The sequence below is a fragment of the Hippocampus bargibanti genome, linkage group LG05 (genome assembly GCF_051943395.1).
Source record: "Hippocampus bargibanti isolate YZ-2025 linkage group LG05, ASM5194339v1, whole genome shotgun sequence".
Classification (NCBI taxonomy): Eukaryota; Metazoa; Chordata; class Actinopteri; order Syngnathiformes; family Syngnathidae; genus Hippocampus; species Hippocampus bargibanti.
The window spans coordinates 24,525,286-24,540,451 of NC_142738.1; the positions used below are offsets into that span (position 1 = coordinate 24,525,286).

General features: G+C 40.9%; 1 protein-coding gene across 6 annotated transcripts in view; it reads left to right on the forward strand.

The window, feature by feature from the left end:
* The first annotated feature begins 196 nt into the window (after positions 1–196).
* ppfibp1b (PPFIA binding protein 1b) overlaps positions 197–15,166 on the forward strand; it is a 34,644-nt gene continuing 19,674 nt past the window's right edge. For 4 of the 6 annotated variants that reach the window (XM_088997428.1, XM_088997426.1, XM_088997427.1 and 1 more), the window contains exons 1-7: positions 197–487; positions 8,818–8,902; positions 9,463–9,668; positions 13,099–13,188; positions 13,267–13,380; positions 13,519–13,650; positions 15,008–15,100. In XM_088997428.1, coding sequence (XP_088853554.1) covers positions 8,839–8,902; positions 9,463–9,668; positions 13,099–13,188; positions 13,267–13,380; positions 13,519–13,650; positions 15,008–15,100 — 699 coding nt within the window. In that variant the 5' untranslated portion in view covers positions 197–487; positions 8,818–8,838. Of the gene's footprint in view, positions 489–8,815; positions 8,903–9,462; positions 9,669–13,098; positions 13,189–13,266; positions 13,381–13,518; positions 13,651–15,007; positions 15,101–15,166 lie in introns of all 6 variants that reach the window. The other 2 variants (XM_088997424.1, XM_088997425.1) reach the window with 2 other exon arrangements.

Here is a 15,166-nt window from a genome sequence, read left to right on the forward strand (position 1 = left end):
CTATGTGTGAAAATAATGTGGTTTGTTTTTGTTTAAAAAAAAAAAAACGATTTTTCATCAAATAAGCACAACATATCGCTGCCTTATTTAGCCTGATAGTATTTCCTACAATTGTACATGAACGTAGCACAAAACCAGGCTTCGGGCAGGGTGGGATTCTCCGACTGTGACGTCATCCGTTTCCAGTCGTCTTGTGACGGGAACATCATGGCGTAGCGAAGTGGACCCACGGCTCAACTGGTGGTTACCAAGAAGTTTACGAACAAGCCACTCGACACTTTGGGGATTTAGTGAAAGTTTTAGACCAACGCCAACAGTGAAATATTTTTGCCCGTTATCTGAGTGAGTGACTTTCCCTTCTCGGTCGTGATTTGAGTTATTTAACTTAACTTGAAACAAATCTACGTATTTCGTCGGTGGAAACAATTCGCTGTCGTGGCTCGCACAACGGAGTTTCTTGTCCACGTTTCCACATTGCTGCTCCACGGTAATGTCTTTTTTCACTGTCTGCGTAGCTGCGATTGTAATAACGGTACCATGGCGTTGCCTGGCGTTTCAACTCAACACAAAGAGTTGATTGAATCCATTTTTCATTTCATAAAGTCGTGGATCAATTGATTGATGCTAACATTAACACAGTTTGTGTCATCATTTGCCTTTAGCTGTCTGTGTATAACCTTACACATTCAATCTTTAAGTCGTTGCTCATGTTATGTAGATCACAAAGCATAACGCCTGTGAGTATGTATTACTTTGTAGTGTGTGGTCTTAAATGCCACCGTGATCTTGTTTGAGGGGTTCTGCAAGCCACCCTCTTAAGCACATATCAGGTTATTTGCCTAAGAGAAGCAGTCTGCTGAGATTTCCTTCAGTTTTCTTGCTCCCCGAACAAAGAGGGTTTGCGCTCTGGACGATTTTTTAAAGCAGTGATATTTGATCAGCTGTCCTTCCAGTTATTACCCGGCAACCGACTTTTTTTAAACCGATCAACTTTGCAAATGCGTCCCCGGACAATAGCCGCTACAATAGCAATGTCAACAAACCAGTGATTTCAATTTGTTAAACTCCACATCACATGTGCATCTGGAGTGAAGGTGATGACCATGTGGAAATATTTATTTAGGCCTTTAATAAGTTATTTATTTAGCATATTTGGGAGGAAATGCGTAATATTTTCCGTGTGGTCTGATATAACCATGCATTCACTACTTATCCTCAATACATAGAACAAATGCATGGTTCTCACACAAAGGTTCTAGATCAGTGGTTCTTAATCTTGTTGGAGGCACCGAACCCCACCAGTTTCATATGCTCATTCATGGAACCCTACTTCCAATGACTGTGCCCACTCACTGCGCGGTGGACCTCTGCGGTGGAGCATCCACCGAACCCCTGAGACCACTCAACGAACCCAGGTTAAGAACCACTGTTCTAGATATTTGTGTTTGGATGAAAATTTTTTTTGAACTTAGATTGACCTCTAAACGTTATTCAGTGTTGCAGTACTTTTTCAGAATCAGAATCAGAATACCTTTATTCGTCCCGCAATGGGGAAATTTGCAGTCCACAGCAGCAATTGAAGAGGGATGGGGTTGGGGTGGGAGTGAAAGGATAGAAAACAAGATATTCTAAGCATAACAAAATAAAAATGTCAACTGTATACTGTGCAAATGTAGATGTGCAAAAACCGTTCTATAAACAAGACTGTACATAGTGCAGAATCAAGAAATGCATTTAGATATATTGCAACATTTGCTCAAATTGTGTCTCACAAAGTGCTTGACAGCAAAATTCACAACAGGTCAATGTATGGACCATTACATTTCTTGGTTTGAATCAAGTTGGTATTCATATTATAAACACATGATAAACGATCAACAATTCGTTGCCATTGCGAGCCTTCAAACAGGACGTTCTCAGAGTGGACCCTCCACTCTGAGAATGTCCTGTTTGTCACTGAGCACAGTGTCACCAACAGGCAATGCCGGAGACAAAGTGAGAGAGAGACATTTAAGTGGAAATATATGACATTGTGATCTGTAGGGAGAACAGGGAACAGGTGGCGGAGAAACTAGAGATGTGGAAATATGCCCTGGAAAGGAGAGGAATGAAGATCAGTCGCAGCAAGACGGTGTGTGTGTGTGTGTGTGTATATATATATATATATATATATATATATATATATATAAAGTCAGAAGTCCAAGATGGCGCCCGAGTAGGCACCCATCAAAAAAGCAAGTGCTCTCATGAGCCTTGCTTTTTTTGTTGTTTTTGTCTTGTTTTGTGTTTTCTCTTGTCACTTTGAGTTGTTGGGCGTCGTGTGGAATGGATACGGATTGTTTTTCAGCATTTTTGACCATGAGATTCATCAAGGAGGAGACTGTGCTGAGCGGTTGCGCCTTTTCGGCAGCATGGATATGCCAGTACTGTTTTTGAATGGGAGGAATGTCGGTGCCATTCGACTGCCATCGCTGGACACCAAAGGGGCCATTGTGCTTTTATGCACCTGTAATGGGCAGCATCTTCACAGCCCCGCTTTGTTCAGGGGAAAGGTCGGTGCTGTTGGACAGTCTGCGGCTGGATGGATGCATGGCTTGAGGAGCCCGCGCTAAGAAGAAAGGAACGTCAGCGCAGAGCGCCGATGCGTATGTGGGACTGTTGCGGCTTGGAATTGAAGCAGATTTATGTGGGACAGGAGATGTGAGACAATCTCTTTTCGTCAATGGATGCTACAGCTGCATGTTTGCCTTCAACATTTAGCTTGTAGTCGACGTGCACGTTCCACCATTATGTCCCTGATCCACTGGTGGAAAGACGCTTTGAACCTCTCCTCTTTCATCTAGAACTGTGTCATGTCATCACAAAGAGGGTACAGCAAGTCCTGAAGAATGAATGACTCTCTGTGTCTTTGTTTTGTCATGTCTTTGTGTTGTCACATTATTTGTTATTTATTTTTTTTTGTTGTTCTTTTGACTCTTTTGACCAGCCATGATGTTTGGACTGGAGACAGTGCCACTGAAGAAAAGACAGGAAGCAGAGCTGGAGGTAGCAGAGCTGAAGATGTTGATGTTTTCTTTGGGAGTGACCAGGTTGGATAGGATCAGGAATGAGTACATTAGAGGGACAACTCATATTAGAGGCTTTGGAGAGAAAGTCAGAGAGGCCAGACTGAGATGGTTTGGACATGTCCAGAGGAGAGAGAGTGACTATATCGGGAGAAGGATGCTGATCCTTGAACTGCCAGGCAGGAGACCGAGAGGAAGACCGAAGAGGAGGTTTATGGATGTGGTCAGAGAGAACATGAAGGTAGCTGGTGTGAGAGAAGAGGATGCACAAAACCGGGATAGATGGAGGACATTGATTCGTTGTGGCGACCCCTGAGGGGAAAAGCTGAAAGGAAAAGAAGAGGAGAAGATATTGGTTGATTCAAGCCTCTTGTTTAAAGCCAAGAGTGAAACAAATGTATTCAGGCCATTTTAAAAGAAGATTTTTTTCTGATGCTCAAGTTGTGCATTACACATTCAGGAGGGCCACAAAAAGGAAGGCAATGGTCCAGTGATTTGTTAAGGGCTCAAGGAGAATGAGAATGAGGTCTTTGAGGTGGACTGGCAATCTGGCATGTTGTCGTTGAGGCAGAGGTGTATGAGGAATGCAATTTTGTTGTGGATTCTGGAGGTGATGGTGTGCAGGAGTGGTGTGTGTTTTTTTTTTTTAATTTTTGCAAATTTTCATGAAAATGGTATTTGGAAGTTAACTCACTTTCGAAATGGAAAATACACTGGCGGTGTTCAAGTATTTTTGTCCTGTGTTGCCAAGCATTTGAGCGTCATGTAGTCAGAGGTGATTGCCAGTGGCCATGTGGACAACTGAGCTAATTTTTTTATTCCGGTTATCAAACACAGTTACCCGTGTTACTTTGGTAGGTGAGTATGTAGTTTTGGGTTGATGTGACTCTGTATTGAATGTCTTTTTGTCATCTGACTGGTGTTGAATGTTGTGGTCCATCTGGCTGACAAGCATGTTCGCTCCTTTGGCTAGCTGCCATATGCTCGTCAATAGTTTTACTGTGACGTCATTCACGGCCCAGTCAGAGGGCAAAACACTAATACCTTTCCGTGCTTTATTTGAATCGTGATTCATTTCAGTCTCAAACAAATAATTGGTCACACAAAGGAAAAAGGATGCATGAAATTCCACTGTGAGTTTATTACATTTGCATTTATTACATTACTTTCATGTCTAAATGAAAGTTTTTAAAGAGAACCTTTTGGGGTTATTAACTTCTGCTTATACCTGAATCTTTGTTTTTACACTCAAGGATTTATGGCGCGAACAGCTGCAGCTGTGGAATAATGAAACACGGTGTCAAATCACTTAAAAAATAAGTTAAATAAAATACAGTCAGTTCAAATGTAAGGAATGCATCCTAGTCTCCAAAGTAAAGAACCAGTCGCTAAGATGTTTGGCAAATGCACAGTTGGGAGACATTTTAGAAGATTTTAATCACACGTTATTCAGAATCACAACATGAGCCATTTCCTTTTACCTTGTGCATCTGCTCTTTTAAAATTCACTTCTCCAATCCACGTCTAGCTCACCACGTCATTCGTTGACTTGCTCTGTAAAAGAAGTGATGATGAAATCTGCCTGCTGGCTTCGGTTGGAAATAGCTGCAGGTTATTCCCAGCGCAGGCAACTGCTGGTTAGCGGCTGCCACAAGTATAGTGCAAGTACACAGCCTGCATCTCACTTCCTTCTGCAAGACAGCGCCATTTTCTCGTGAGGAGATAACAGAAAATTGTAGCGTGTACAGTTTGCTGAACACAAAGCTGACGTCATTATGTTTCTCCAAATTACTTTTTGTTGTGCTACTGTATGAAGCTGTGTGTCAATCTAGAGCAAATGAGGGTGTTGTATCTCGCCAGAAGTCAAGGTGACAGGGATCAATCTAACAGCTTAAAGATTAGTGGACAACTGTACCTACCAAGCGGGTCACTTTAAAATAGCCGAGCATGACTCTTAAAGGACAACCGACGTCTCCGGACAAGTTGTGTCCATAATTTGTAAAATGGCTTCATATAGCTGTATGCATATATATAGCATATATATATATATCAATAGCTATATTTTACGTTTTAAGACTCGCGCTGAATATTCCGGAAGTCTTATTTTTGAGTTGGTGACGAGTCTTCACCCTACGTCACTGAAGGAACGCCCCTGACCGAAAAAAGGACACATTGCAGCAGTCCTTCCTTCACGTCAATGCATTTTACTGTACTTGTTTGGTCTGAAAACTTTGTGTTGCACCAAAAAGAGGCAGAAGAGGGCGACAAAGCTCCGTCCGTGTAAGGAATTAATCAGCCTGTGGAAACGGGCTGATTAATTCCATACACTGAGCTTTGTCGCCATTTTCTGCCTCTGTTTTGGTGATACATCCCCCCCCCCCCTTTTGCCTCAACATGGTACGGAATAAATTATTTAATCGATTGCAAACATGTATGCTTTCCTCTTCAGAACTATTTGAATCATATTCATAACTGGACGAGTAACAAGAAAGCATATTCTCTGAATCTGAAGCCATTGTTTTGATTCTCCAGCAAGGAAAGACGTCTTGGGGTGACACCACGAAGAAGGGGGCGGGACCTTCTGAAACTGGACACTTCGCAGTTCAATTTTTTGCAGATTTTGGACACTTTAAGTCATTTTCATTGGTGTTTTGCATTTGACTAAAAATATCATTTTGGGTATTTTAGATGCTATAAAACGTTTTTCTGGTGTCAGTTAAAAAACAAAAAAGTGATGTCGGTTGTCCTTTAAGGTTGTCCTTTAAAGGACAACCGATGCCTCCGGACTTCTGAAACTGGCCACTTCCGGGTTCATTCATTTATAGATTTTGGACACTTTAAGTCATTTGTTTTGTCATGGTGTTTTGCATTTGACTAAAAATATCATACTGCGTGTTTTGGGTATTTTAGATGCTATAAAACGTTTTTCATATGTCAGTTAGGAAACAAAAAGTGATGTCGGTTGTCCTTTAAGTATGTCACAAGATTGATACTTGGAGCAAAAGACTACACAGTTGTTTTAATCACCATTGTGTGAGAGATGATATTATTATTTAACTCTGACCAGAATTCCAAAAAGAACGGCGAAAGTAAACCAGAAAATTCCTCTCTGTCCAAACTTTTTTTTTTCCCGTGCCTTTGTGCAACAACCGCTACTTCTTTTTCAGTGTTAAAATGAGTGGCATGGCTTCTATTAGTCTCTCAGACAAGAATCCCTAAAGTTGTTGTTTTTCCCCATCCATTGTTTATCCTGAATACAGACTCAAACTGGTTTGGACATGGGTACAGGAAAAGCAAATTGTTGTCCCTTGGATAGCAGCAATATTGCAGTTGTCTTGAGTGTCTCTTCTCGCTGCCTGGAGGGAGCTGAGCAGATGGAGGTCTACTCCCTCACCACATTTCTTTCTTGTCTTATCTCAATAAACTATATGGATTTTTTTTTCACCAGAGGGCAAGCAAGACTCGGGGTTTGTTTGGAAGCATTCTGTGTTTGAGAGTGGGTGTTTATATTGCATGTTGTGTACTGCTAGCTGCTCTAGAATCTAAGTTCAAACAGTAGGACTTTATTTTAGAGAATGACACTTGCATGGTTGGACTTTGCGGGATGTCTCACTTGGCAGATATCTTGCACAAATTGGTATATTTACATGTAGACCAGGTTAGTTGGGTAACTTATCCTCCCCTGTACTCCCTTGTTCCATTAATTCTAATAATGGTCATATGTATTCATCCATATGTATATCAATGTCCCAGAAATTATTGTGTTCGGGCAACTGGATTGTGTTTAAGCCCGAGATTTCATTTTATTAAGACATAATTGCATCTTGGCAGTCCAGTTGTGTTGTGGCTTTTTTCCTCGTGGAACTGAAGTTCTGTGGCGGTATTTCAGGCAGATCAGACAGATTGGGCTTCCCCCCTAACCAAGTTTTGTTTGAGTCGAGGTCCCTGCACTACACACGATGATGAGTACACTCACAAGGTTTGGAGTGACGGCTTCACACTTATCTGAGTAACATGTCTGGTCTTGTAATGGAAGCATTTGATGCTTGCGGGTAAAGATGTTACCCTCTCTTTTGGCTTGTTATGCTTAGAAACACTGTATTAGATTGACCCGTTGGATTTTAAAAGTTTGTTCTCCTTCAGGTCTGTAATAAATCATTATTCTAATCATCAATGAATCTGTTGATTATTTAAAACAAATTGGATTAATGGATTAAATAATTTCCACCTCATTATTCAAAAATGGGATATTTCAATTTAGCAAGGCAGGAAATGCACAAATATAAATCAATTATGTTTCAGTTACGGGTTTGGTCGCTAAGAAAAATCATCAATATATTTGATTATTAATTAATCATTTTAACACAATAGAATACAACAAATATTTAATCATTACAACTCTGTTATCTTTGTTTAATGCTGTAATGCTATTTCATGCTTAGTCATACACACTGGTTATGCAGAGACACGAAGATAAAAAAACACATGGACCATACTTATTGTTACCACAATGTTAATCAAAGAGCAACCCACATTGGTCACAAAATTACAGAACAAATGCAAATTAGACAGTGAAGATAGACATGGTTCTTGAATTGCAGTCCTGCAGAATAATTTCAAAAAGCAAACTATGAGAAGGTGCATTTTTTACGTATTTGGTTGTGTTTGGTTCAGTTTTTTGTTATTACAATTGGTTTGATGACTTGAAACACGTGTGTGATGAATATGCAATAAAAAAATCTGGAAGGCTGTAAACCTTTTCGCTGCACTGTATGTGTATTTTGTTTGACGAAACAGATCAAAATTGATGTGTTTTTTTGGAGGGATTTTAAATCTTAGATAGCTAAAAGTCCATGGCTGAGACACACCAAAAATGGTATCATTAACACTATTTATTACCTTAGCATGGCACTGAGTGTGTAATGACAGTACTGCTTTGAGAGGGTCATCACTTCTCTCAACTCATGCTCATTTCGCCTGCGTCAGTGGATGCTTAGTTTTCATGAAGTGGAAAATGTGCCCACTGGAATGCTGAAAGTACAGTGGGTGGATTCCGTCAAATTTAAAAATGTGTCCAGTGTTGGCCACTCCCAGGGTGTGAGGCTGGCGCTTAAATAAAGAGGGTTTGTGCCTGTCAGACATTTAGACGGTAAAAATGAAGTCTCCTTGAACTAAACTAGTAGGTAAACAAGTGAAGTTTGTATTTACTGTACTGCATTTTAGGGTTAAATGGCAGAAACGTTCCCAATAAGGAGAGAAATATGCACACGTGTCACTGAGTGCCTATCTATGTGTAGCTGTCCTCGCATGGTCATAAAGCCTTTTGATTAACTGGGAGAAAGGGATCCACTATGCTCTTCCAGCCAATCTTCAAGACTGGCACACCACAAAATGCATTTTGACTACCCTTGCAAACAAAGTCTCGGCTGTCTTTTGGTTGGAAAATCGCTGAGACCAAATTCTAGGCAAATGGTTTTATTGATATTCTCAGGCTTCATTCAGTTTTTTATTCTTATCACACATCATTTTATCATTTTATGCCCAATTATGTGATGGTGATACAACCAAGATATAATCCTTGTTCTTGCTTTTGTGTTCTCATCGAACTCAGTGAGCATGTGGCCACTAAATGTACCTGACCTACATTAAAACAAATATGAGATTGACAGGTGACACTGTAGACTTTCGCCATAAAGGTCACATTGAGTAATTTGTCACTCATTCAATATGGTGTAATTGTCTTTTTTCAGTTTTTTTTTTGTGGCGTCTGAAGATGATGGCGGACGCCAGCGACATGTTGGCAGCGGCTCTTGAGCAGATGGATGGCATCATAGCAGGTTTGTGTCAGTGCATAATCACTATCTAATCAGAAAAGCAATATGGAGATACAAGCCTCTGCTGAGATTCAGTTTGTTTCCAGAGAAAATACTAAGAAAGCAAAAATCAAGCATTAATGACAGCCTCAATGTTTGCACCGTGTGGCTTTTTTCACTCAGCCTAATTACATTTTCAGCTTTGTACTGTATGTCACTGAACAAAGAGTTGACTGGTTGAGACTGATTTAACATTTGAACTGCATTAAAACATAAATGTGGTGTTAGAGAAAGAATTTCCATAATGTCCTTTTATCTTGGTGTTTCTATGACAGGTACATGATGAACTGAGCTTCATTTGCTACCAAGAGCATAGCGTGTCATTGATTCAAAATAAATCACCAATGGTGATCAAGTTTTAGTTTTTGATGTTTTTAAAGATTGTTCATTCCCTTCGCAATGAAGACGGCTTAATTCCCAATCAGCATTATGTTTGCCATGCTTCTTGACCATCGTCACCAATGTTCCTTTGAAGCTTGTCTCTTATTCACTTTGAAAATATTTATTCTTCTTCTTTCCATTAGGATCCAAGGCTCTTGACTACTCCAATGGGTTGTTTGACTGTCAGTCACCCAGCTCTCCTTTCATGGGCAATTTACGTGCGCTTCACCTTTTGGAAGACCTTCGAGGCATTCTTGAGCTGCTGGACAATGATGGACGAAACAGTCTTCGCTGCCAGATCCCTGACTCCACAGCTGAAAGTCTTGTCGAGTGGCTCCAGGGTCGCCTGGTGAGTTCCTCCAAACCAGGCATATATTTTCTTCACGGAGGCGTTGACTCACTCTTTTAAAAAAAAGAATTTCTGTAAAATAACTTTTATACTGCTTGATGTCACATTTGTAATTTGGTATTTTAATGCCACGTTTCTGTTATTGTACCCATTGCTTTTTGATAACAGCCTCTCTTTCGACCAACACATCACCAAATCACCCAAACCACATTCTTCCACCTCAAAAACATTTCCCTTCACTTTCTTTCACCACCACTCAAACCCTCATCCACGCCTTCATCACCTCCCGCCTTGACTACTGCAATAGCATCCTCTACGGTTCAACCTCCAAACTCCTCAATGAATAATAATAATAATAATAATAATAATAATAATAATAATAATAATAATAATAATAATAATAATAATAATAATAATAATAATAATAATACATTTCATTTATCCAGAATGCCGCCGCCCGTCTACTCACCCACACCCGCACCCATAATCATATCACCCCCATCATTAAAAACCTCCATAGGCTCCCTGTTCCCGAGTGTATTCAGTTCAGTTCACTACTCCTATGCACCTATAAAACCATTCTGACCTTTCTGACCTTCTTCACCAATACACTCCGTCCTGCAACCTCCGGTCTTCAAACACAAAATTCCTTGACATCCCCGTGGCCAGACTCAGAACCTGGGGGGACCGAGCCTTTTCTGTAGCCGCCCCCACCCTCTGGAACGCTCTCCCACATCACATCCACAACTGATCCGACCTCCAATCCTTCAAATCATCGCTTAAAACTCTCCTGCTCCACAATGATTTAAATACATTTTAGTCTCTTTTACCCATCCATCCATCCATTTTCCGTACCGCTTATTTCTCATTCGGGTCACTACCCTCTTCGGGCACAAGGCGGGGGATACCCTGAATTGGTTGCCAGCCAATCGCAGGGCACACAAAGACATACAACAGTCACTCCCACACTCACACCTAGGGACAATTTGGAGTGGTCAATCTGCCTGCCATGCATGTCTTTGGAGTGTGGGAGGAAACCGGAGGACCCGGAGAAAACCCACGCTGGCCCGGTGAGAACATGCAAACTCCACACAGGGAGGCCTGAGCGGGACGCGAACCGTCGACCTCTGGACTGTGAAGGCGGCATGCTAACCACTCGACTACCGGGCCGCGGGTAATACATCATTTGTTTAATTAAATCTATTATGCAGTGTATGAAATTAGTGTGACTTTTAGTGTAGTTAGCTGCGTGCGTTCGTGTGGCACAGCAATTGTGTTAATCCATGTGTATAAACCACATAATTGAAGAACTCTATAATTCATCAAGCCCGTGTTATGTGTAATGAGTGAAATATATGTTGCAGTCGTTTTAGGAAATATGATGACATATAGCTATAGGACTCATTTAATTAATAACAGAATGAGGGAGTCGTGTGGTCAACAAAGATCACAACTCCTAATCTCGAGCACACAGAACTATAGGAGGGGATTGAGCCACTTTCAAGTGTAAGAAAGTCAAATACAGTGGGGTCTTGGCTTACGAACTTAATTGGTTCCCAGACAGAGTGTGTCAGGCGAAAAGGCACACAAAGACATACAACAGTCACTCTTACACTCGCACCTAGGGACAATTTGGAGTGGTCAATCTGCCTGCCATGCATGTTGTTGGAGTGTGGGAGGAAACCGGAGAAAACCCACGCGGGCCCAGGGAGAACATGCAAACTCCACACAGGGAGGCCGGACCGGGACGCGAACCGGAGACCTCTGCACTGTGAATCCGGTGTGCTAACCACTCGACTACCAGGCCTTCTCTTTCTCCAATTTTTCTTTTTGTTCATCTAGATATGTTTTTTGTCAATTATGTATGCTTGTCTTAGTCATAGTTAATTTTATATGCCTGATTGTGTTGCTTTGAATTCTGCATGTTTGCACATTATGATGCCAATTTTGCTTTATCCGGAAAAGCAGATTGACAGAGACAAAAACCACATGTTTTGCTCAGTGGAATTTATTTGCTCAGTCGAATTTTTTTCCCGGCTCTCGTTGGGAATGCACAAACTGTTGTCCCTTGTCACAAGAAAATGTGATGATTCTTGGTGTCCTAAATTATGTTCGGCAAATGGGTGGCCCAACGCCAGCTAAATGCCTCAGTGTTTGTGTCTTGTTGCAACTCACCCAATGTAGAAGTCTCAATGTGAGTCTTCCCTTCACCAATAATGATAATGATAATAATAATAATAATAATAATAATAATAATAATACATTTAATTTATACAAAAATAAAGGACACTTTACAATAAAAACAATAAAAACAAACCACACAACAATAAAACCACAAGTAAAATGATAAATAATAAAATAGCAGATTGAACTAGACATTGAAAGCAATTATAAACAGCTGGGTTTTGAGGTGGGACTTGAAAATAGGGAGGGAGTCAATGTTACGGATGTTGGCTGGAAGTGAATTCCAGAGTTTGGGAGCAGAGCGGCTGAAAGCTCTGCATCCCATCGTGGCGAGATGGGCAGAGGGCACAAAGAGGTGAAGGGAGGACAAATAGGGAGGGACAAGGTTATGGATGGCTTTGAATGTAAACAGAAGTATTTTGAATTTGATCCGATGTTTAACCAGGGAGCCAGTGGAGCTGCTGGAGGACAGGGTGAAAGGTGTGGTGAAATGAGGGGGTTCTAGTGATGATCCGGGCTGAAGAATTTTGGACTAGTTGGCGTTTATGGAGAAATTTCTGATTGACACCGAAGAGAAGTGAGTTACAATAATCGATGCGGGAGGTGACGAGACTGTATATAAGGATAGCAGCAGAGTGAGGGTGAGCGAGGGACGGAGACGATTGATATTATGGAGGTGGAAATATGCAGACCGAGTTATGTTAGTTATATGGGAGTGAAAAGATAGTGAGCTATCGATGATGAGAGAGAAACCGTTTTGTTTAGGGTGGATTTGGTACTGACAAGGAGAAGTTCGGTTTTTTCACCGTTAAGCTTGAGAAAGTTATGGGAAAGCCAGGATTTAATTTCTGAGAGGCAAAGTGAAAGGGATGAAGGTGGAAGAGAAGCGTCGGGTTTGCTGGAGAGGTAGAGTTGGGTGTCATCCGCGTAGCAGTGAAAGTACCAAACTTGCGGAAAATATTGCCAAGAGGAATAAGTTATGTAATAAAGAGAAGGAGCCCCAGGACAGACCCTTGGGGCACACCAGAGGACACAGGAGAGGACCGTGAGGTGAACGAGTTGATTGGGATAAATTGTGAGTGATCAGAGAGAGTGGAGTGAATGTAAGATTTTGTTTGTGTTGGGCGAAGGAATATTATGTCAACCCTTTGATACCAAAACATGTGATATTGTTTCAACTGTCCCATATGCTTACACTTCAGTTATATATTTTTTGACTACTACACGCTGCCTTCTGTCCTTGTAGTCCAATGGTCAGCTCTCTCTGGGAGGAGGTGACCACTATCAGGAGCGACTTACTAGACTTGAGAGTGACAAAGAGTCCCTGGTGCTACAGGTAAGGCCAGGTGACGCCAATACACACATGGTCCTTCAAAGTTACTTTTGAAGTAGACTGATGTCCTCTCACATCTAGGTCAGTGTGCTAACGGATCAGGTCGACGCTCAGGGGGAAAAGATTCGGGACCTGGATTTGTGTTTGGATGAACACAGAGAGAAGCTCAACACAACTGAAGAGATGCTTCAACAGGTCACATTTCACACAACCACAAGCATTATCTTCATTTCTTTCCTGTTTGTTTGGAAAAAGAAGTTCATTGCAATCTGTAATGCTTGCCAATATTGACATTGTGAGTTTTCTCATATCTGCCTTCATTTTTGATTGCAGGAACTTTTGTGCAGAACTGCTGTTGAGACCCAAAAGCTGGAGCTGGTATCAGAATTGACGAACCTCAAGTTGAAACTCAATTCCTTACAGAAAGAGAGACTCGACTTTGATGAACGATTTAGGGACAGCGAGGTATGCAAGGCACATGCTGAAGACTGGAATAGACTTTGGGTCATGTATTTTACCGTCACTGAATGAATGAAGGTCTTTTTTACACCCACCCTCACTCCACATACACACACACCAAATAGACATTTATTCGTGTGGAACGTGTGGTAGAGGAACTGCCTCTTCCAAAGAGTTTCAAAGCAGATACACGTTGACCTCAGGGATATCCAAACATTTCCCACTCAAGGAATGTGGTAACTCAATTTGGGTGTGGTCAATACTGACAGTCAATACTGCTGACAGATTTAAATTAAATGTATCACCCATACAGTAGCTACACAACAAGAGTAGCTTCCTAATGTTAACTATTTCTACTACAAGCCACGGTTGAAGTTTTAAAATGCATTTTAGAAATTGCCCATTGAGTATCAGTAATTTGTTCCATTGAAGTTGCTAATTGTAATTTAAACCTTTTGGATCTTAATTACAATTGCTCTTGGAAATGAACATCTGTCTGTAAAATATGCATCTGAATTTTGTGTGCCTGATCAAATATCTTATTTAAAGGACATAATAATGTGTCCATAATTTGTAAAATGGCTTCAAATGACTTCTACTGGGCGTATTTATAGCTATATTTTACGTTTTAAGACTCGCGCTGAACATTCAGGAAGTCTTGTTTTTGAGTTGGTGACGAGTCCTCACGTGACGTCAGAAAAGGACCACGTCCTTTTTTTAAAACCGTGTGTTGCATCCAAAAGCCGCCAGCAGAGGGAGTCCAAACTCCATGGAACGAATTTATCAGCCTGTGGAAACGGGTGATTCATTCCTCACAGCTCGGTGGCCATTTTCTTGCCTCTTTTTGGGTGAGACATTCCCCCCCACCCGTTTGCCTCAAAATGACACAGAATAAATTCTTTAACCGATTGCAAACATGTATGCTTTCCTCTTCAGAACTATTTGAATCATATTCATAACTGGATGTGTAACAAGAAAGCATATTATCCGAATCTGAAGCCATTGTTTTTATTCCCCAGCAATGCAAGATGTCTTGGCGTGACATCACGAACTGGGGGCGGGACTTCAAAGTCAAAAAAAGTCAAAGTCAAAATCAGCTTTATTGTCAAATATGCTCATATGTATGACATACATACACTTATACTTTCTGAAAATGCCCAATTCGCAGCTCGATTTTTTGCAGATTTTGGACACTTGAAGTCATTTTTATTGGTGTTTTGCATTTGACTAAAAATATCATACTGCGTGTTTTGGGTATTTTAGATGCTATAAAACGTTTTTCTGATGTCAGTTAAAAAACAAAAAAGTAACGTTGGTTGCCCTTTAAGGACTTTGAAAGAATCATTTTAATTTCCTCTTTCAGAATTTAATCCTGGAGAATAATGAACTGCGGTACAGATTAACGGAGTTGGAAAGTGAAAAGCAACAGTACGAAAAGAAACTGAAAACAACAAAGGTGGGTTATTCAAATCAAACTTGCATAGTTTTTCGGAACAGCAAGTTCTTAGCTACCAATTTACTT